The following is a 20,956-nucleotide window of genomic DNA, read 5'->3' as shown; positions in this document are numbered from 1 at the left end:
GTCCGTCGCATCTTGTTTTTTTTTTGCAACCGATGAACAGGAAGTGATCATATCTGGACTGAGGAGTGACGTAGAGACGCCGTGTACGTCTCTGGTAGAGACCTGTCAATCAGCGTGTAGCCCCGCCCTAAAGCATCCCCTGCTTTATGGTCTGTGTGACTCTAAATGGACCACAATGTACTAAATGAACCTGAAATGGAAAAAATATTGTTTTAACGTATATTGCGGCATGGAACAACATATTAGTAGTTTGGTTAATGTGATACAGCCGAGTGTTTAAATATTACAGAGTGATGCACAGACCTTATTCGATTGTTTCAGCTGATTAGCAACGATCCATTCTTATTCTGTTTTCACTGAAATATCCTCTGAAAACACAAATAATAAAAATAAAAAAAGAATAAACTCTGGATTTTAAACATTGAGATTACTGGAGGCTCTGAAGGACTTCCGTGGCCAGATGTTGATTTCTTGCTAACACATGACCTCTGACCTTCAGCACCACAACCATCACTACCAGCCCCCTCTGACGATGATGATGCCGGGCCTGACGGAGGAGGAGTGCCAGCGATACCAGCAGCTGCTGGAGATCAAGTGCCAGTTCGAGAAACGCAACGAAAAACGACAGCGAGAAGCAGAGGTGAGGGACCAGGAGGAGAGAACGGAGGGGGGAGAGGATTCTTCTTCGTTGGTGGACGTGAACGGCAACGCGACCCTGAGCGAGCACGAGATGGCGCTGATCGAGGAGGAGTTACGCCACCTGGAGTTCAAGTGCCGCAACATCCTGCGAGCGCAGAAGATGCAGCAGCTCAGAGAGAGATGTCTGAATGCCTGGATGATGGAGGAGGAGACGGCGGCGGCCCCCCCTGAAGCAGGTAACCGTGGTAACAACCGACAACAAGAAGGTGTGAAAGCAACGATTGCTTCTTTTTCTCCAATGGAGAAAGGCTGAGACGTCAAACAAGCGCTCTTACTGTTGCCATGACTCCAAAAGCTTGTCCTCCTTTTTCCAAAGGCTCCAGAGACAAATGTTCTAGCGCCGAGTCGGCATTATGTCGGGTTCCGTTTCTGTGGTACTGAGAAGTTGCCAGGCAACCAGTGGAGGCTCCAGGAAGTCACGGCGGCAGGTAGAACACAAGACTGGCAGGTTGAAATGAACAAAAACAAGCTTTAATAAAGAAAGCTGATGCTGAAATAACAGAGGGAGCAGGCGGAAAGAAGTCAAGAGTACAAAACTCTGAACTAGAAACAGAACAAGGAACACAAAGAAACAATCCAACGAGGAACACACGTAGGAACGTCGACAGCAGCGGCACAGGTGTTGAAGAAGAACAGGCGGGAAAAAGACAAAGACAGGAAATCAAACCAGACACAAGAATTGTAACCAATTAGATGTAGAGATACACTGGAGACTGGCTCCGCCCACTTACTGTCAAAAGCGAGCCGGAAAAAGAGTCGCGAGCGGGTTAAAGTTTCGCGAGTGACTTTTGCTCACGCGAGAGTGAATTCTGCTCGCGGAGTGACGTAAAAGCGCTCGTTAAAGTAAAATACGCGTGGATCTCATTTGCGCTCTCGGATTTTGACAGTGATTTGCCGTCATCGATTTTGCTGTAATCCAAATATAAAAATTATTTTTTAATCTCTGAATTACCTCCAAATGTTAAGTAAATAAAATGTGGGGATATCAGTTCAATTTCTTTGAACTGTGGAAATGAACATTTCTTTCCTTGTAGGTTTGGACGACGACATCGACGACGTCGACGATAACGACCCTCATCGTTACGAGTTGTCGGCCATCAACGAGCTGCCGGAGCGAGAGCGATCGGACGACAAGGACAGCACCAGCGCCTACAACACCGGCGGGGAGAGCTGCCGGAGCACGCCGCTGGTCAGCACCGAGCAGATCCCGCCTCTCCAGGAAGAGGAGGACGAAGGTGGGCGGCGACTGATGTCTCCGCCTCCTCTTCTCCCCCTCAGTCGCCTCCCCCCTCTGAACTCCCCCCTCATCCCGCGGCGTCGCGGGACGGACCGAGACAGAGAGAGGCGCCACTCGAACCTCAGCTGCTCTTTCTCCCCCGGCACTTACAGGAAGTACGAAACAGCCAATGGAAACATGGCGCAAGGCTCAAGCTCCACCCCCTGCACGCCCTCCAAGTTCAGGTCCGCTTCATGGTTTTGCTTTAAACACATCTCGTTCGTTTAAACTTTGTGAAAACTGCATGTTTTAGACAATATTGGATGATATGTTGGGTTTGCTTCCATCTTCAGGTCTCTGACCAGAGAGGCGGGGTCATCTTCAAGAAGAGGTGTGGCTGATGGGGGGCGGGGCTCCAGAGCAGGTACACAACGCAACACCTCTTGGTTCATTGCGTTTTGCCGGTGACACAGTCGATGGGCGTATCTGTGTGACACTCGTCGTCTGTTTGATTCTTCACAGTTCAGTTCGTTTGGACGCCCTCTGGTGCTCGTAGCTCGCGCACCAGCTGCGTATTCTCACACTATCGTGTCACGTGCGTGTCTAAACAAAGCGTTCTGCATCGTCACTCCGGTTCAGTGATCAGTACCTTCACTTCGAGTGTCTCAAATACAGAGCTGGCAGTCTGAGACCAGAGACAGGGCTGCTGTAAAACTAGAACACCAAGCAGCGATAGAGTTGCTCTCAGTCAAACAGCAAAAGTTAAAGCAACAATGTGTTGGACAACTATGTAGCAGTGATACGAAGCAACGTTTTGACCAGCGGGTCAGATTCCTGTTGACAGCACAAAGAGATGATAAAAACAAAAGCATGCAAGTTATAAAACGTGGAAAAGTATTAAACATGTTCCCTTGGAATCTGACGCTCATGTGATGAAACTGTAATTAACCTGAAAAAAAGTACTTTATTTGTCCTGAAAGGAGCTTTTATCACGTCCCTTTCCACGAATCAACAGCTGGTGGCGTTAACGAGCCAAGAAACATGCAACACGCCATCGAAAGCAGGATAAAAAAACCCACTGCTGTCCGATGTAAACATGGATGTTATTTTGAATATACTGTATGCATGTATGTAATGGACGGAAAGTGACACGTGTTGCTGGACTGTCGTTGGAAAACGCACCAAAAATCACCTGAACCGATGAGGATACGATGGACCATAAAGATGAATGCGTTTGATTTCAACTAATAAATGTGATTTTTATGGTATTTTTTGAGTTCTGATTTCTCCATTAACTACCGTCATCATTGCAGGTGGCGCCACCGACAGGCCCGGAGGTGGAAGTGCAGAGTCCAGTCCCTATTTCAGCAGAAGACGCCAGAGCCACAACAAACCACTAGAGCGCTACCAGAGCTGCATGACCCTGCCCTCCGAGGGCCCGGTGGACCCGCTGGACCGAGTCAGAGCGCGGGGCGAGGAGAGGGGGATGGGCACGGGCAGCAGCGGCCCCGCCAGCCCCAGGAGTGTGAACAGCGCCCCCTGTGGTCTGGAGAGCCACTACGCAGGCGCCTCGCGGTTAGGACTGGCTTTACCGCTCGGGCTGACACACTCGTCACCGACTGCCTCACCGCAACGCATGGAGTGGAAGGTAAAAGCTCTCCCATTAGCCCTCTGAACCCAAAGACCCGCCGGCGGGATGGAAAAGTGTGTTTTCTTCCAACAATGTAGTTAATGGGCTTTGAGTTGTCAAATAAAAAACATTTCCTGATTCCAGCGCCAAGACTTGAGGGAGCTAGAAAACCGAAGGCTAGAAGACACTCAAATACAACTTTTTAACTTTTGAGAGTTTAAAGGACACATAGTGCTGTGCCGCTAAGTCATCACTTTCATGTGTCCTCTCTAAGGTAAAGGTCCGGAGCGACGGCACTCGCTACGTGGCCAAGCGGCCGGTCAGGGATCGTCTCCTGAAGGCCAGAGCCATGAAGATCAGAGAGGAACGCAGCGGCATGACGACCGACGACGACGCGGCCAGTGAGATGAAACAGGTAGAGAGTACGCAGTGACCGCAGCAGAACAAGGGCTGGAACTGCCCACACTCACGTGCTAATCAGGCTGTACAGTAATGTACAGTACAGACTAGAGGGAGGACTTCAGACGAGAATGATGAGCTTTAGGTTCTTTACTCACGAAGGTTCACCTGACTAAAGTGGCATGATTATTAAAGAGCCAGTGTGTAGCATTTCTGAGGATCTAGTCACAGAAATGGAAGATAATATTCAAACGTATCCTCAAACAACAGTTCGTATTTATTTTTATTGTACTATATTCATCCCAGAAGGGGAAATGTGTCTGCATTTGACCCATCCCTGTATATAGGGAGTGTGCTGCCCATGACAGGCGCCCGGGGAGCGGTTAGGGGTTCAGAGTCTCGCTCAGGGACACGGTGCAGCCGAGGATCGAACAGCCGACCTCGCGGTTACCGGCGACCCTCTCTAACCAGGGATCTTTCAGCCAGAAGATCGATGTTCCTTCCCTGCGTGAAACAAGAAGTCAACGTTGATGTTTTTCTCACGTAACTTGCGTACTTCAACGACACTTAGGTGGTTACTCGAAACAACGATATGTCCTAAACCTAGCAGTGTCCTAAAACAAAACCAAAAAGTTGATGTGAAAAAGACCACATTCATGAAACCAGCGGAAATGAACACGTGCTCCTCGATTTAGTGAGGAAATGCACAAACAATGTGTAACTTTATAGAAGATATCATAGAACCAGGCATCAATGCACGAATAAAAGATTGTAATTTACAGAATGTTTTCCCAAAATGTTTAAAATTATGCCCAAAAACAAAATGCCACATATATACATATTTATTTTTTACAGATATTTAAAATACACTCCTTTAAAAGACGTAACAATAACCCATGTATTTTGTCTTATTTACATCTGAATAACTCAACAGGGCCGATACTGGAGCAAAGAGGAGCGGAAGCAGCAGCTGCTGAGAGCCAGAGAATACCGACGAAGAAGAGAGTTCATGGTGCAGAGCCGCCTGCACCACCTCAGAGGAGACAGGTAGAGAGCAGGACCAGTGCCCCCCAGAGGACCGAAGGAAACATTCAGATACGACCTGATTACAGAGCTACAGCACAGTGAGAACATAAAACAAATACATTAGTTGGGCTCTTATCGAACTTTCAGAGCAACTTTTAATATTACTTTTGACTGAATATTTAAATGTATTTCCAGGTAATCTTCATTTACACAAAGGGGTTATTAGGACATGTAGTTTGCTTTTAAATGGTTTAATTACAAATTAATTCAATACAAAAAACATCCCAAATCATAACTTTCCCAAAGCTGCGTGAAAGCCATCACATGCTCAACAGAGAACACATCAACAGCTTCACGTCTGCATCAGGTAACCAAAGACAGAAAAGAGCAGTCCGACAACAAAACACACGAATTCTCATGTCAATGTCAATGATGACGTCACGGTGACACGATGGAATACATCTCACGTCAATCAAGTATTTCTCAAATCAAACGAGTCTATAATCAGCGTTTCTGACCACGGCAGCTCGTTTCATTTTCACAATGTTTTCAAAAGCATCGAACAGCCAAACTTCATCAAACTTCATCAAACTTCACCAAACTTCACCAAACTTCACCAAACGTCACCAAACGTCACCAAACGTCACCAAACGTCACCAAACGTCACCAAACTTCATCAAACGTCACCAAACTTCACCAAACTTCATCAAACTTCACCAAACTTCACCAAACTTCACCAAACGTCACCAAACTTCACCAAACTTCATCAAACTTCACCAAACTTCACCAAACGTCACCAAACTTCACCAAACTTCATCAAACTTCACCAAACTTCACCAAACTTCACCAAACTTCACCAAACTTCATCAAACTTCACCAAACTTCACCAAACTTCATCAAACTTCATCAAACTTCATCAAACTTCACCAAACTTCACCAAACTTCATCAAACTTCATCAAACTGGGGGAAACCAGTCCGATCTGGCAACACTGCACTCAAGAGCTCAGAACTCACCGCCACATCATGAGATCAAATCCTCTTCCCTTCCTGCGCTGATAAGAGGCCGTTCAGCGTGAACATGCATGAAACATGCCGACGACAAACTCCTCGTTGGTCCAAACCAATGATCGCCAGTCAGCGTTGATTTATGGAAATCAGATGGTGAACCAGTGGATCCTCTTTAGTCTGTTGGTGGTTGACAAACAAATATTCACCCTGAACACAGACTTCAATCAGCACCATTAATATCTTCTTCTTCTTTAAATTTGATTGGCGGGTCGCAACCAACTTGTATAGGTGCATAGCGCCCCCTACTGTACCGGAGTGTGCAGTTTCAGAGTAACCTTTTCTTCACTGTTTCCACCGAAATCCTGCGGTCTGATCCCGTTTCTTTAAGAAATCGCAACAGTGCTCTGCAGCACTCTCGCCATTCTCCACTTCCGTCCCAACTGACATATTTTTTTGCTTCAAGATGTTCCTGTCTGTTGTATCTTTGACATTTCAGGACAACATGCTCCACGTCTTCAGTAACATTACAAATAGTGCACTTACCATGTGAGTCCATTTGTGCCATTAAATACAGCGTTGAGTTAAGTCCTGTGTGTCCGAACCTTAACCTTGATATTATGACCTCCTCTCTTCTGTACTTCCCTTTGTATGTCTTCACATTTATGGATTTCTGAATGTTATAATAATGTCTTCCTTTGTTGTCGTTGTCCCACTTCTTCTGCCATAACTCCCGTCCTGCCTCTCTTATTAATGCTTCAGCTTCCCCCTTTCCAAAAGGAATATTCAATATCTCCTCTTCTTTTAGTGTTGGTGCTCTCTTTGCAGTCATATCTGCTCTCTCATTGCCCTCCACCCCGACATGAGCAGGAACCAGCTAAATGGAACATTCATTCCCAGTCTTTGAAGTCTCAACATGATCAGAGATATTTCCATCACTAAATCCTCTCCAATTGTTTGTTTTGTCTTCAGGCTGTTTAAAGCTGCAGCAGAATCTGAACAGATGACCTCAGCCTGACCTCTTCTACCCATTGCACTCCCAAGATTATTGCAATCATTTCAGCTGTAAAGACAGACAATCTGTCATTCATTCGTTTGCATATTCTCACACTAAATTCTGGTGTGCACCATTAATATCAGCTGTGCGTGCTGGTCTTAAAGGGCCGGCGCTCCAAATGAGGCCTAACGCAGCGCTTTAATAGAGACATGCTTCATATTCTCCTTTTATCTGAGGCTGCAAGATACAAACCTGAAGCATGCATAGAACAGTTCACTGAGTCCTGAAAGATGTTTTACTGTCAGAAAATCCCAAAACGTTGAGGCTTTTGCACAGAAAGGTTGCAGGTCACTGGTTGTCAAACTTGGGCTGCGGTCCAACAGTCTTCTCTGCTGAGGGACGGGTCTCGATAAGAGCTGGTGAAAAAGGAATAATGTTATTATCTTGACTTTAGATGTGTGCACAAGATCAAAAACACAAACTAAATGTGTAAACTACCAGAGTAAAACACAGACATTGGTCTAAATCACTTTTTGGTTTTGTATGCAGGGACACTTCATCAGCAGGAGGCGCTGAAGACCCCCGCTCGGCCCAGACCGCCCAGCTTCCCCCCCGACAGGACAACATCCTGCTCCTGAGCCAGAAGAAGATCATGAAGAAGAGGAACCGTCGCATCCTCGACAACTGGATCACCATCCAGGAGCTGCTGGCCCACGGCTTCAGGTCGCCGGACGGAAAGAAGATATACAACCCTCTGCTCTCTGTGACCACGGTGTGACCCGAGGAAAAGAGGGGAGGAAGAGGAGGACGAGGAGGACGAGACAAATAAAAGATCTCAGTTTGAGCTGGGTGTAAAACAGAAACGTGTAGAAAAGAGAGAGAAGACTTAAGACTGGACAGCGATGGATGCAAAGAGGAGATGTGACAAAGATCTGCTTCAAACTGTCTTTGATCGATGACGGAGGAGAAAGAGGAAGATACAAGTAAAGCAGACGAGAGGATGAAGGCTGAGGATGAGGCTGCAATGTCACCGAATCGGCCTGAAAATATGTAGAGATGACTCTGAAAGGTTGGACTTATGATCGGACCGATAGTCTAAGTTCTGAAGGCTGATTCTGGAAACAAAAGTCTCTTTTAGAGATTGTATGTTGAGTATTCTTTCTTAACTCTACATTCAGCACTAGACTGCATCCTGATCAGAACCAGGTGATGCTGTCCACTCACACCGAGTGAAGTCAGGGTGTGGACGCGGCGATGCTCAGCAGAATATGTAGATCGGATGAAGACTTTAAGAGAAGAACTTTCACAGATGAAGAAACATTTCACAGGATTCAGAGACACTCCGTTGATCTTTCTTTTGCAGATGTTTCGCTTCCCGTCTCAGAATCTCAGCATCTTTATTCTCAGAGGACAATGGATGTACAGACATGTATTCCTGCTTTTGCAGGAATATATTAACAAAATAGTGATAAAGTATTATCCATTTTACTATCGACCAGGGCTGCGCGACATATCGTTCGTTTGTCTTCGGCATCGACATCCGCTCATGCAAACGCAAACGGTTCAACGTTCTTTGCTGCTTGAAACTAAAGAGAAGCGAATCCAGAGATTCCCACGAGCTGCAGTCGAGGTAGACCCACAGAATGTCAGACACTTCTCTCGGCTTCTGGAGCTTTGACCTCCTCCCAGGACTGTGATCTCAGCGCTTCGTGGTCGTGCACCTCGGAATTTTGGTAACTTGGCGCGATCACGTCACTGTCACAAATAGCTCAGTGATAAAAACACTGTTCATTTGTCTCGGGATTAATACAAAGAACAGGAGGTCTTAAAAATCTACATTTGAGTAAATATGTATCAGCCAAATCAAAGAGTTTATCAACCTCTGTTTCTTTACAATACATTTAATACTTGTTAAAGAACCAACAGACGATGTTCATATCTACGAGTTACACTCGTCGTCTTTTTGATTCTTCACGCTTCATTTTGTTCCTTGGTCCTTGGTGTTTTGCCGATAATGCAACACACAGTGTGTTGACGATGAAGGCCTCCGTTCGTTCTCGGAGCTCGCGTGACGTCTGCTGACGCTGCGGCGACTCCCTGGACGATGAACAAAGCCGACCCTTTCTCGCTGGGCGGGTGAGACTTTATTGCCGTCACCGCCTCATATCTTTACAACCAATGTTTCGATATCGTGCCGCCCTACCGTCGACCAACATTCAGTGCTCAACACCATGTGAAGGAAAATATCTCCACTTTTATATCTGATCTGTCAGATCTCATTGATCGGTGACGTTTAATTTACAGGTGCATCTTTTGTAAATCACTTTCCCAGAATGCCTTTTGAGACTCCTCAGGGGGAAACAACTTACATTTTTTACTGTTTCCTGCTCCTGTGAGAGGAGACATTGTCCGTCTCTTCTCTGAGGATTTATGGCAGCATTTTTTTAAAGATTGTTTTTTTTATATACCGGTAATATAATTGTTGATGTTAATTGCCATATCATCATTAACATATCATTGTCTATTAAACTGTGTTGCTCGTGGGGGTTTAGGCAGCAGGATGTTCAGTGTGGTTGGGGCTTGAGAGAAGCCTGTTGTGTCCATCATTGTGTCTGACCTGTAAAATGAGATATTAATACTGAGTAACCACATGCATGAAATAAGTATTACACGTTATGGATTATTGGACGTCATTCTTGAATCTAAAGTGATGTAGTGTACAAAGCCGTGTGCAGACATTTTTAGTAGTGAAAGTGAAAACATGCAGAGCAAATAAAAACGAATTAAGAAGCGTGACTTGTTGCCTGGTCTTTCTTTGATTACACATGAATCAGCACATCTGCTTGTCTGGGAGCGGGTTCAGAGCAGCAGAATATACTAAACGTAATCATCAAATACAGTCATTAATGATATGCAGATGATGGTACATTGCCTGTAGAAAAAGACTAAAATATTACCACTTCCAGCAAACAAACCTTTTCTCGTGAGACTTTCAAGTTGAGCAAGTACTGGATCTGTATGCGTCTGTCAGGCTTCCAGGAAATAGCCACAGCCTCACACTCGGACTGACAAAAGCTGTGACCTTCCCCTGCTGCTTGTCTTGCAGGTTATTCCCAAACTAACTGCTGCTGAGTTCAGCTGTCAGTAGTGCTGGTGGTGTTTGACATGTTTGCCCCTCGGGGCTTGCCGTAGCTCGCTACAGAGACCGTCTACTTCTACGAACTTGCAGTTCGACTGACTGTTCGACTACATATTGTGCCTGTTGGTGTTAAAGGGGACATGTTAAAAAACTGGATACATTTGGGTGTCTGGAGCTCCTACCAACTCACAAACTGTGGAATCAGCCAACCCAGGTAGTGTTAGTGTTTCTGGGCTTTCCAGAGCAGAAAACATGTGTTTCAACGAGCCAATCAGGGCTCTTTAAAAGATGAAGTCTTAAAGAGACAGGCGCTAAAACGGAGCGTTTCAGACAGAGGGTGAATACAGCAGGTATGTTTAAACAGACAATGTGAAAATAATGACGTATTTTCAACATAAAAAAATGTAAACATGTTCTAATTCAAATCCAAATATAAACCTGGAAATTTGCATGAAATGTCCCCTTTAATCATGTTAATATTAATATGAATGCTTTAATCATCTTCAATTCACCTCTTATTGCTGCTGTTGTCATGATCCATCGTACTTTCTGGCTCAACATATCCTCATTGAACGGTTCGTATATCTTCTCTCTTCTTCTTGATATCACTTCTCATTTTTTGTTAGTTTTCCTACGAAGGTTCAGCAACGCGTGTCAATTTCAACTGGTTACATGTATACAGTCTTTTCAAAATAAACCTTTGTCTACGAAGAAACCACCTTAGTCGGGTTTAGGTTTGGGATCAAATAACTGCTGACATGGCATTACTGAAGGGCGCAAGTTACGTGACAAATAAATCAAACGCACACTACCTGACACTGACACAAGGGAACACACTGAACACACAAGAGGCTAATCAGCTAATCATTTACAGGGGAGGAAGAAAAGGGCGGGAAAAAGAAAGAAGACAGGAAGTAAAGCCAAACACAGGACAAAAGAAGCATGGATCTTCAAAATAAAATAAACAAAACCCAGAACATGACACTGCGGCTCCCGAATATTTTTTCTTCTCAAAAGTAAAATATGCATAAAATAAATATGTCTTCAGACTGAAGTGGACTAAAGCAGGTGTCTCATCTTAAATCAGCGACTGTCGTCTAACATCACAAGTGTCCATCTAAAAGGAGAGCAGCATCCCTCGCAGCCTCTCATGAGCACCAATGACAGTTCTTTGCGTTCAGGGCTGACCGGTCTGTGCTGCCCTCTGCTGCACAGCACTGAGCTGCACACACCGCTTCACTTTGTCTTCTGTGTCGTGATAGGATCTTGATGTGGCGTGGAAAATTCAATGCACAATGAAAAACAATTAATTTGGTTATTTAACACGTTTATTATTTAATTATGACAGTAAAGGAAAATAAAAATAGGAAATGAATAAAATGAGGTGTCTTGTATTTCACTTAATTTATTGGTTAGATTTGTGTAATTTAGATATTTTAAATCATTTAATGCTGACTTTTTAATGTTTGTCTGTTATGAAAATAAGAACAGACAAAGAGCTTCAACTGTACGTGTGATGCTACATACATAATGATCATTCTTTTGCTGATTTTGGCTTTTATTACAAAATGCAACTTCTGACTTATTGAGCAACTAATGGGTGCAGGACTCAATTATTTATCTGTTGCTTAAAGTTTAGAGGAAGAACAACACAGATCAGACAGATCGCACACGTCAGAATAATGAAGTGAGAAGATGCCGAACACCCTCAGAGGAATGATCAACTCTGTATCATTAGCAGAAAGATGATGAAAATGCAATGTTCATGGATGATATCTGCCAATAATAAAAGAACAAAGTGGAACCTTGCATGACATGATGAGCTGCACAAAACACAGATTCAAATTCAAACGTTAACATTTGTTTACTGCCTTAAAGTACAGTAGGTCTGGTCCTGGTCCTGGTCCTGGTCCTGGTCCTGGTCCTTGCTGGCTGGATGGAGGCTCTGGTAGACGGAGTCTTCACATGTGGAGACTGGAGCTATGTTCTCATGACAGATTCCTGAAACAGGAAGAACGTCAAACAAAATGAAATACAGCAGCAGCCAAAGTAACACGTTTGTTATTTGTAGGCAATTGTTTGCTACTGGGTCAGCGACAACAATTCAAATGGTCAGAGATAATTATAGTTTTTGTTAAAATGCCACTTTTAGGGCAAGACGCACAAAGTTTAACAAGATAAATCATCCCACAGGGAAAGAGCACCATGCAATAAGTCAAATCAATTATTTTGGTGCAAAGAAATTAAGCAACGATTCATAGAAAAAAACATAGAACAGCCACATCTGAACCTACACAGATAACAAAACGAGACAAATGGCATTCACAACGCTAAAAGAGTACTTCAAGGCACTTAATGGGGTGGCAGGGAGGCTAGCCAGTCCTGCTTTGAGCTAAATGCTAACAGCACATGCTGCTGTTAGCATTTAGTTCAATAGCTCAATACATTTTGGTGAAATCAATGGTGGCGTCAGATGAAAAAGTCAGAGGATCACTAAAGCTCAGAGGATTCTTATAAAGATTATTTGGCACCATGAGCATCTGTACTAAGTTCCACAGCAATCCGTCAAATCGTTACTCTCATTTTTGTGTAAAATAGAGAAGTTGCTGCAGAACTGAGATTAATTCCTGCAAATATCAGAATTGCAAAAATAAAATGTGACTTAAACACAATTCAGTAACCCACGTACATAGACTGAGACAAAACCTCATGAAAGAAAGTCACCTCCATGAACACGTCGTCTGCATTTCCTCTGGTGTTCAAACCCAAGTTCCTCTGCTTCTTCAATTTGTAGAGCAGCAGGAAAACATCCAACAGCACAAAGAAGGGCACACCGACAACCAGGAGCACGAAGGAACCTGAGCAGGGACAGAGGAGCAGCGTCATTCCAGCAAACAAGCAACTGAAACAAGCAGTGAAAAAGATCGTCCTGGCACTGAAACTCAATAGAACTAAAGTAAGACTGAACTTAGACGATATGTGGTTCAAAGAATAATGAAAATGAAATAAAAAGGAACACATATTCATTTAAATTTTTAGTTTTTTAACTCTAATAAAGCACGACTAAAAAATAGTAGACGTTGAACCACCGAAACTGAACTTGAGATTCCTGGAGATTGCGCAATGCCGTAATGGCTTCACAATTAATCCTCGTTGTTTTACACATGCAGTCTAGTCTCGTCGAATGAAATCAAAAGAACATGATTTGAATATTTCAGTCGATCAAACGCCATTGAACCACCAGGCTCAGGTCTAATGTTAACCAGGTGAGTGTGGAAGAGAAAGAGGACTCAAGCTGTTACCAAATTGTAAACATTGTTTACAAGAAAACTCAACATGTCACCTTTAATAAAAAATGACAAAAATCTTCCTATTTTGATATAATATCAGACTTTGGTGTAGATGTTTCCTGAAACTGTGCTTGTGTGCTGAAACAGAAACTGGACATTTTATTATGATTATTATTATTGGACCGTTTTGATGCTTAATTTTTTAAGTTGTTCACAAGTGTTTTGTAGAAGATGAAGTTGAGACACTGATTGGCAGGAGGACAAACAGGCTCTGTGAACTGTACCTGTAAACGGGCCGCTTGGTTGGAAAGTAGTCGGTGCTGTGAACAACAAAAACACAACGGAAAGAGACCATCTTGAAATGGGATCACAACAACTGCGACGCCAAGTCAGGCAAGTGTGGTGTGCCAATGGCCCCGTCCCTACTTCCTACCCCTCTGCTTCCTACCCCTCTGCTTCCTACCCCTCTGCTTCATACCCCTCTGCTTCCTACCCCTCTGCTTCCTACCCCTCTGCTTCATACCCCTCTGCTTCCTACCCCTCTGCTTCCTACCCCTCTGCTTCATACCCCTCTGCTTCCTACCCCTCTGCTTCCTACCCCTCTGCTTCCTACCCCTCTGCTTCCTACCCCTCTGTTTCCTACTCCTCTGCTTCCTACCCCTCTGCTTCCTACCCCTCTGCTTCCTACCCCTCTGCTTCCTACCCCTCTGCTTCCTACCCCTCTGCTTCCTACCCCTCTGCTTCATACCCCTCTGCTTCCTACCCCTCTGCTTCCTACCCCTCTGCTTCCTACCCCTCTGCTTCCTACCCCTCTGCTTCATACCCCTCTGCTGCGTTCACACCCATCTTTGAGCTCAGCCTTTATTTTGATCTCAACTACACACCTGTAAAGTTTCGTGACTGCATCTTCAACAGTTCTGACGCTATTGGCTTGTCCTGACCGATAGCGCCAGTTCCCCCTCGGATAAACACTGTTAGCTTTGTCAGCACTATTTGCTCCATCAGCACCGTTGCCATTGTTAGCACCTTTAGCTTCCAGCCACAGGCTCAGCCGTCTCCATGTTGAGAGCCATGTGGAGGCAAAAGAAATGTTCTTAATTTTGTTTTCAGCGGCTTTATTACAAATATAGACAAGCCTATTGTTTCAGGTATCAACTCCAGGACTTTAATTCACCTGTATACACTTGCAATATGTGGGGAAATGAAATGTAAAATAACCCACATTATGGTTGCTTTTGTCATTTTCATGACATTCAATGAAGCAAAAACTCACCATCTATGACAACAATGGATGTGGTGTAGGATGAATCTGGAGACAGCGCTCTGCCGTAACCACACATGTACCGTCCTGTGTCAGACTTGGTCACCTGGGTGATGGTCACATCCATCTCCCCTGCCCAATTATACTCAATGCTGTATCTGCCTCTGCGAGTTCTGTTGCCATCTGTTTCAATGAGAATGTCTTCTTCCTTTTTACATTCGTCCTTACACAAGAACTTGTGCCTTCCGTAGACAGTATCATCGCATCCAAATGTGATATTTTCTCCTTCAGTTGTTGTATAGCTAAAACCAGAGATTCCATCCTGCAGAGGGGCTAAAAAGATGAACAATCATTAGTTCAGTGTGGCTTTGTAGCACAAAGGCAGTAAAACTGCCTGTGCCAGAGCACACTGTATATAATCCATCGGGCTTAATCATAACTTTCGACAGTGAATTCGACAGGACATTTTGACAGTGTGGCTTCTACTGCCTGAAGACGTCGCAATGTACAGCTACACACGCCGATGTTACCGGTAGTATCGTTGAGATTCGATTGATATATCGCTTGTGTGTAACTGGTTGCCATGGTGAGGACGCGCCTGGTGTTAGAGGCAGACTGATTAAGAAACGTTACAGTAATCAGTGATTTTGAACAAAACCTCCTTTTAACAAAAGGCAGGAGTTTGAGTGCCAAAATATGGATACCGTGAGAAAGATAAGACTCTGCCAAATGCGCTGATGTGTTTTTTATGTTGGTTGTGTTAATAATGTGAGCTCAAGACAAAGACTCACAGACAAAACTGGTACCGTCTGCGTTCTTTGAGAAATGAGTGGTGAGATTTAACATGGAGTCTAATGGAGCAGTTGGTTGGAGTTCATGTCGCTCTGTGGCTCTTTGAGCCAAATGTGTAAGTCTGTTGGATTCCACAGACACTTTACTGCGACCAGCACAACATTTCCAAGATTTTGGGGCAAAAATGGTGTATAAAGAGTAAAAATTGTGGGAGCTGGAGCAATTTGTTTCCAAAGGCTTCTCAAACAAAGGTTTATATCTCAAATACCGAAATGATGGGAGCGTTAGCGTTAGCGTTAGCTCCCATCATTTCCAAAGGCTTCTCAAACAAAGATGTACATGTCCAGAAATGACGGGAGCCATTTGTGGACTGTCCATCACGAATACAAGATTCAATCCAAGAGTATGAATCTAAAATGCAGAAAATAGAGAAGCGCTATCTCAATTGAACCTGAACGACACTACAGGTAACATCGGCGTGTGTATATATTGCGACGTCTTCGGGCAGTAGAAGCCACACTGTCAAAATTTCCTGCGAACTTTTCTAGTTACTGTTTGTACTTCCTGTAAGATGCTTCAGTTTGATCACAATATTTACAGCTTCACATTAACAAAGATCAGTGGGAGCTGCCTAGTTCAACCAATCCTTATATCAAACATAAAGAAAGAAATAACTCACATTCTTCCCACAATTTAAATTGATTTCTTCCTCGTTAAATATGGTGAAAACACAAAATATATCAGGTTCAATGACTTTAAGTAGAAACTCACCATCTGAAACTCTGACCTCAAAGTCACAGTATGAATCTGGATACAAAGTTTCGCCCAAACCACACCTGTACCGTCCTGAGTCAGACCTGGTCAGATTTGTGAAGGTCACAGTCAGCTCTCCTCCAGAAGAACCGCTTCTGTATTCAATGCTGTATCTGCCATTGAGAGCTGTGTTGCCATCTGTGTTAATGAGAATATCTTCTGCTTCACATTTGTTCTTACAGAAGAACTTCCTGCTTTCAGACGAAGAAAGTTGGTAGCAAGTAAGTGAAGCAGTTTCCCCTTCAGCTTGCGTAAAAACGGGGACTTGTGCACCGACGAGCCGAGTGTTTCCACCACAAAGTGCTGCTGAAGAGACAAGCAGAGTTAATGAAGGCTCATCGATCACCTCACAGAGATGATACAGAGGCAGACATTAGTAAAGATCAACTTTGCTCTGATACTAGTTGTTGTACTTGTAGCTGCAGTTGAGTCTCTGAGCAACATCTGCTTTTTTTTTTGATGTTCCTACTTTGTCACATCAACCGCATAAAGCAGCAAAAACAAATAATTGATGATAGTTCGTTGCAATTATATTGGGTTACATTGTCATGAGGACTTTGTAGTTGGTTGGTTCTTTTAGCCGCCCTGTCTTTATCAAGCACCCAGGAAGAGAGCCGGGCTTTGAAGCAAGTTTTACATTGTGGTCAAACGGTGGAATTACAACTTCCGGGACCGTGACGTGATGTTATGGAGCCCAAATCGACTTTTTCCCAAAGACTTAGGAAAGAGACGTAATTCAGCAGATAATGGGTTTTTTTAAAGTAAATCTCCCAGTACAAACTATGGAAGCCCATTTCCACCAACCAAAAAAAAAAAAAAGGTAACTGAAAAAAAGAAAAATTATTATTTTTTTACGTTTTTTCTGCCAGCAACTTGAACTAAAAAGTTCAAGTTGCTGTTTAAGGTCGCCACCTCAGCCACATTGGTTTCATTCTTTATATTCCAGCGCTGCTTCTTGCTTAAAATTCTATTGAAGGGTGCGTTTGCTCAGTACAATCCATGTGAAACATCAAGCTATTGAAGTATTTCATGTGTTGTAAAGCCACGATTAGAGAAGTCTTCAATGTACTCACAATCCATTTATACGTCACATGTAGGGTAACCTATGAAGAGCGGCTTCTATGACTCATCATTTAGACTTTCTATAGCAGCTGGAAACATCTGGTCAGTGTTATGGTTACAGATGGATGCACCAAAAGTGTTGGGTTATGAATGTAGGAAAAGGTGTAGTTATGGATTCAGACCTCAACCTGAACAGCCATATCAAGACAATTACAAAATCAGCCTACTAGCAGCGTATGCGACTGTTTGCGGCCGCCTCGAGAGAAAAGGCGCTGTACCCAGCATCTTTCTCTTTTTCTGAGCGCTCCTTCTTTCCGGTGACGTCACTGTAGAACACGGAGGAGGAGCTTGTCTGTGTATCCTTAAGTTTATATTTCGGACACACACTAGTGGGGCAGATCAGCCGGGTGGAAACAGATTGTTGCTGGAGAGAGTTGTGCTTTTATTACCGTGGGCCATGTTTCTCAGACTGAGCGCTGACAAGCTCATCTGTACGAAGTATGAAGCAAGCGTCCTGGTTGGTGCTCATGGTGAAAAAATGTGGAAAGTGGAAGAAATAGATGGTAGCCCAAATATATAAGAAAAGCACAGGAGTACAAACAACCATACAAGGCGGTTAGAGTGGTGATATGTTGTCAAGATATTGTTGTCATATGAACATTTTAAAAATCACTCAGAGCTCTTATTCGTTGAAACGCTGGGATGACGCGCTACCCAGCGCCCTGCGGACGCCTTTCTGCCAGAAAAAGGTACGATGTGGAGACGGGCCCTAATCGGTGCAACATCACGCCTCCCCCTCCCCCACAGCTGCTCATCGACCTTCAAAGTCTACGTTTGCCTGTTTTTAATAGACAAACACGCAGAATATCTATGAGCTGCAGCTGAGCCTGCCTGGCTACTCTAACCTGATGATGATCGTGTGAGAAAGCAGCAGCAGAAACTAGAAATCTGAATACATCAGAGGACAACACGACATCTGTATAAGAATACAGCAACTAGAAAACCTTTAACATCTGGACGAATACACACGGTGAATATCTAACAGCTAGAACCAGTCAGGTAGTGAGTCCTCACCTGAGAAGCAGCAGAAGAACAAAAGATGGTGGATATTCATTCTGAATCTCTAGACTTACTCACAAATCGAGTTGAGACTGAGTCTGTTCCCTTTGAGTGAGAAACTCTGCTCTTTACCCACAATTCATGTGCCAACAAACTTCCGTTTTCTCTGGAATACATCAGACGAAACCACATCCTCCTGCAGCATTACAGCAACCTGATTGTGGTCAACCCATCCTGTCCAACACAAGAAACAACAACAATTTACTTTTCAAAGTCTCTCATTGAAGTTGCATTCAAGATGTACAAAGGATTATATTAAGAATCTGTCCAAACATTTCTTACTTCATCACAACAACAACTTAAGGTTTGCACTTAAAGGAACAGTGAGTCAAATGTACAGGGATTAATCAGCAGAAGTTGAATAACATGTTTTTATTAGTGCATAATCACCTGAAAGAATTATCGTGGTTTCTGAGAGACGTTTCACCTTAACTGAAGGTACATTTCATAAAATGTGAATCAATTCTAATCCTGTTCTGAATTAAATTGTTTTTTGAAATTCTATACGCTTTTAAAAGCAATTATTTCGTCACGTAGAAAAGCAGAGTATTGATAAGAGTATCGCTCCTATTGTACTAAAATCATAAATATGATGTTTGTAATGTATTGGTATTGTTATCATGTTTCACATATTTTAAAAACATCTTGTCAATGATATTTTACGTCGTCATATCTTTTGCATATCCATTTATGTTCTCTGTAATATTGTGACATTTTAATATTTTATAGGTGGAGGCTTCAAATTGGGTTTTTGCCTCTTTCTGCACTCTGATATTATTTATCTCTGTTACCTTTGTTTATTTTTAGTTCATTGTTTAAATTGTGCAAATAAATAAACTAAACTAAACTAAACTAAACTAAACTAAACTAAACTAAAGTAAACTAAATCACTAACTGAAGGCCAGCGTAGCGTTTCCCGCTGTGACAGGGAGGGCCGAGCAGAGGGAGGGCTGTGAGAGGGAGGGCTGTGAGAGGGAGGGCTGTGAGAGGGAGGGCTGTGAGAGGGAGGGCTGTGAGAGGGAGGGCCGAGAGAGGGAGGGCTGTGAGAGGGAGGGCTGTGAGAGGGAGGGCCGAGAGAGGGAGGGCTGTGAGAGGGAGGGCTGTGAGAGGGAGGGCCGAGAGAGGGAGGGCTGTGAGAGGGAGGGCTGTGAGAGGGAGGGCCGAGAGAGGGAGGGCTGTGAGAGGGAGGGCTGTGAGAGGGAGGGCTGTGAGAGGGAGGGCACTAAATATTCACACACTGTTCATTTAACATATATTCATATATGTTATAAAGAATATATATACATATAAAGAAGTGTGAACTTCATGATTCAGCTTTCAGCAGCGAGCATCACTCCATCTGACAGACAGCAGAGCAAAATAAACATGCTCACTGCCAGAGCTCCACATGATCTGCTGCTGAGTCTGAACTGTCTGTCTGTGGTTATTCTGTTTTTGGTCTGTTTTTGTATCTCTTTGTGGTCATTCTCTGTATATTTATGGTCATTTTGTTTGTCTTTGTAGTAATTCTGTCTCTTTGTAGTTGTTTTGCATCTCTTTGCATCTCTATGTGGTCATTTTGTACATATATATATATATATACATATATATATATATATATATATATGTATATATATATATATATATATATATATATATATATATATATATATATATATATACATATATATATATATGTATACATATATATATATATATATATATGTACATATATATATACATATATATATATATATATATATGTATATATGACAATGAGCTCGCAGTGAGAGTGGAGCACAGTGTGAAGTCAGACATGAATATGTGGTGACCTCAGACCTGCAGTAGAAACACTCACTGATGGGGAGGAGAGGAGAGGTGTGTCTGGAGGAGGGACTCCATCATTTAAAGAAGAAAGCACTTCCTGTTAGTCAGAGAAGAAGGAAGAGAGGCGAAGGTAAACCATCAGAGTCTCATCATGAAAGTCCGTCTCACTCTGATCTGCTTCTTCTTCCTCTGTGAGTACATTCACTTTGTATTTCTGTCTCTCTCTCTTCTTCATGTTGATCTGAAGTTCATACGAGGCTTCACTTGATTCATCTCAGTCAGACTGCTGAAGCCTCACATCAGTTACAATACATGTTCAGGCTCTTTGTGGCCAGAATGGACAGAAGAAGAACAACTATTTACTGTACATATGAAGGTGTGAGTATTGTTGTCGGGCAGTACTTTAGTACTGAGTACTGTATAAATAAACTGTACATCAGGAAGGAGATGAAGGAGACAAACTTGTTACTTTCTAAGTGAAAGCAATTCACAGCGGACCAAAACTTCAGAGACACAATTAGTTCAGTGCCAGCAGTCTCACTTCCTGTTATTTAAAGTTGCAGCAACATTTTCAGTTCAGTATCAAATATTAACAACAAAGAAAAGTGTTGAATCCTGACATTGAAGAAGCTGGAAGCAGCAGATGTCTGACGGATCACTGGAACGTGTCCTTGAATATTACAATAGTTTGCTCTCTGAAT

General features: G+C 43.2%; 2 protein-coding genes across 3 annotated transcripts in view; one reads left to right on the top strand and one right to left on the bottom strand.

The window, feature by feature from the left end:
• Positions 1–7,751, top strand: part of LOC306780507 (PDZ domain-containing protein 4-like) — a gene marked incomplete at both ends in the record, with an annotated part of 36,613 nt that extends 28,862 nt beyond the window's left edge. The window contains 7 exons of the mRNA XM_079272908.1: positions 500–875; positions 1,734–2,160; positions 2,269–2,339; positions 3,229–3,563; positions 3,820–3,960; positions 4,879–4,991; positions 7,523–7,751. Of these exons, the coding sequence (XP_079129034.1) occupies positions 500–875; positions 1,734–2,160; positions 2,269–2,339; positions 3,229–3,563; positions 3,820–3,960; positions 4,879–4,991; positions 7,523–7,751 (1,692 nt within the window). The remainder of the gene's footprint in view (positions 1–499; positions 876–1,733; positions 2,161–2,268; positions 2,340–3,228; positions 3,564–3,819; positions 3,961–4,878; positions 4,992–7,522) is intronic.
• A 3,750-nt stretch (positions 7,752–11,501) lies between these two features.
• LOC306781602 (polymeric immunoglobulin receptor-like) lies at positions 11,502–18,486 on the bottom strand. 2 transcript variants are annotated; one of them, XM_079274530.1, is made up of 6 exons: positions 18,405–18,486; positions 16,227–16,574; positions 14,676–14,996; positions 13,687–13,722; positions 12,802–12,970; positions 11,502–12,113 (listed from the first exon to the last, which is right to left on the bottom strand). In XM_079274530.1, the coding sequence occupies exons 1-6, from the start codon at positions 18,442–18,444 to the stop codon at positions 12,101–12,103; spliced, it is 927 nt and encodes a 308-aa protein (XP_079130656.1). In that variant the 5' UTR covers positions 18,445–18,486; the 3' UTR covers positions 11,502–12,100. The 2 variants fall into 2 exon arrangements, with proteins under 2 accessions (XP_079130656.1, XP_079130657.1); XM_079274531.1 differs by having other exon boundaries at positions 12,837–12,970.
• Between the last annotated feature and the right edge of the window lie 2,470 nt (positions 18,487–20,956).

This window comes from Melanostigma gelatinosum, assembly GCF_949748355.1.
Source record: "Melanostigma gelatinosum genome assembly, chromosome: 8".
NCBI classification, from domain to species: Eukaryota; Metazoa; Chordata; class Actinopteri; order Perciformes; family Zoarcidae; genus Melanostigma; species Melanostigma gelatinosum.
Note: the sequence above shows the minus strand (reverse complement) of the source record. Positions and strands in the feature narration are given on the sequence as shown.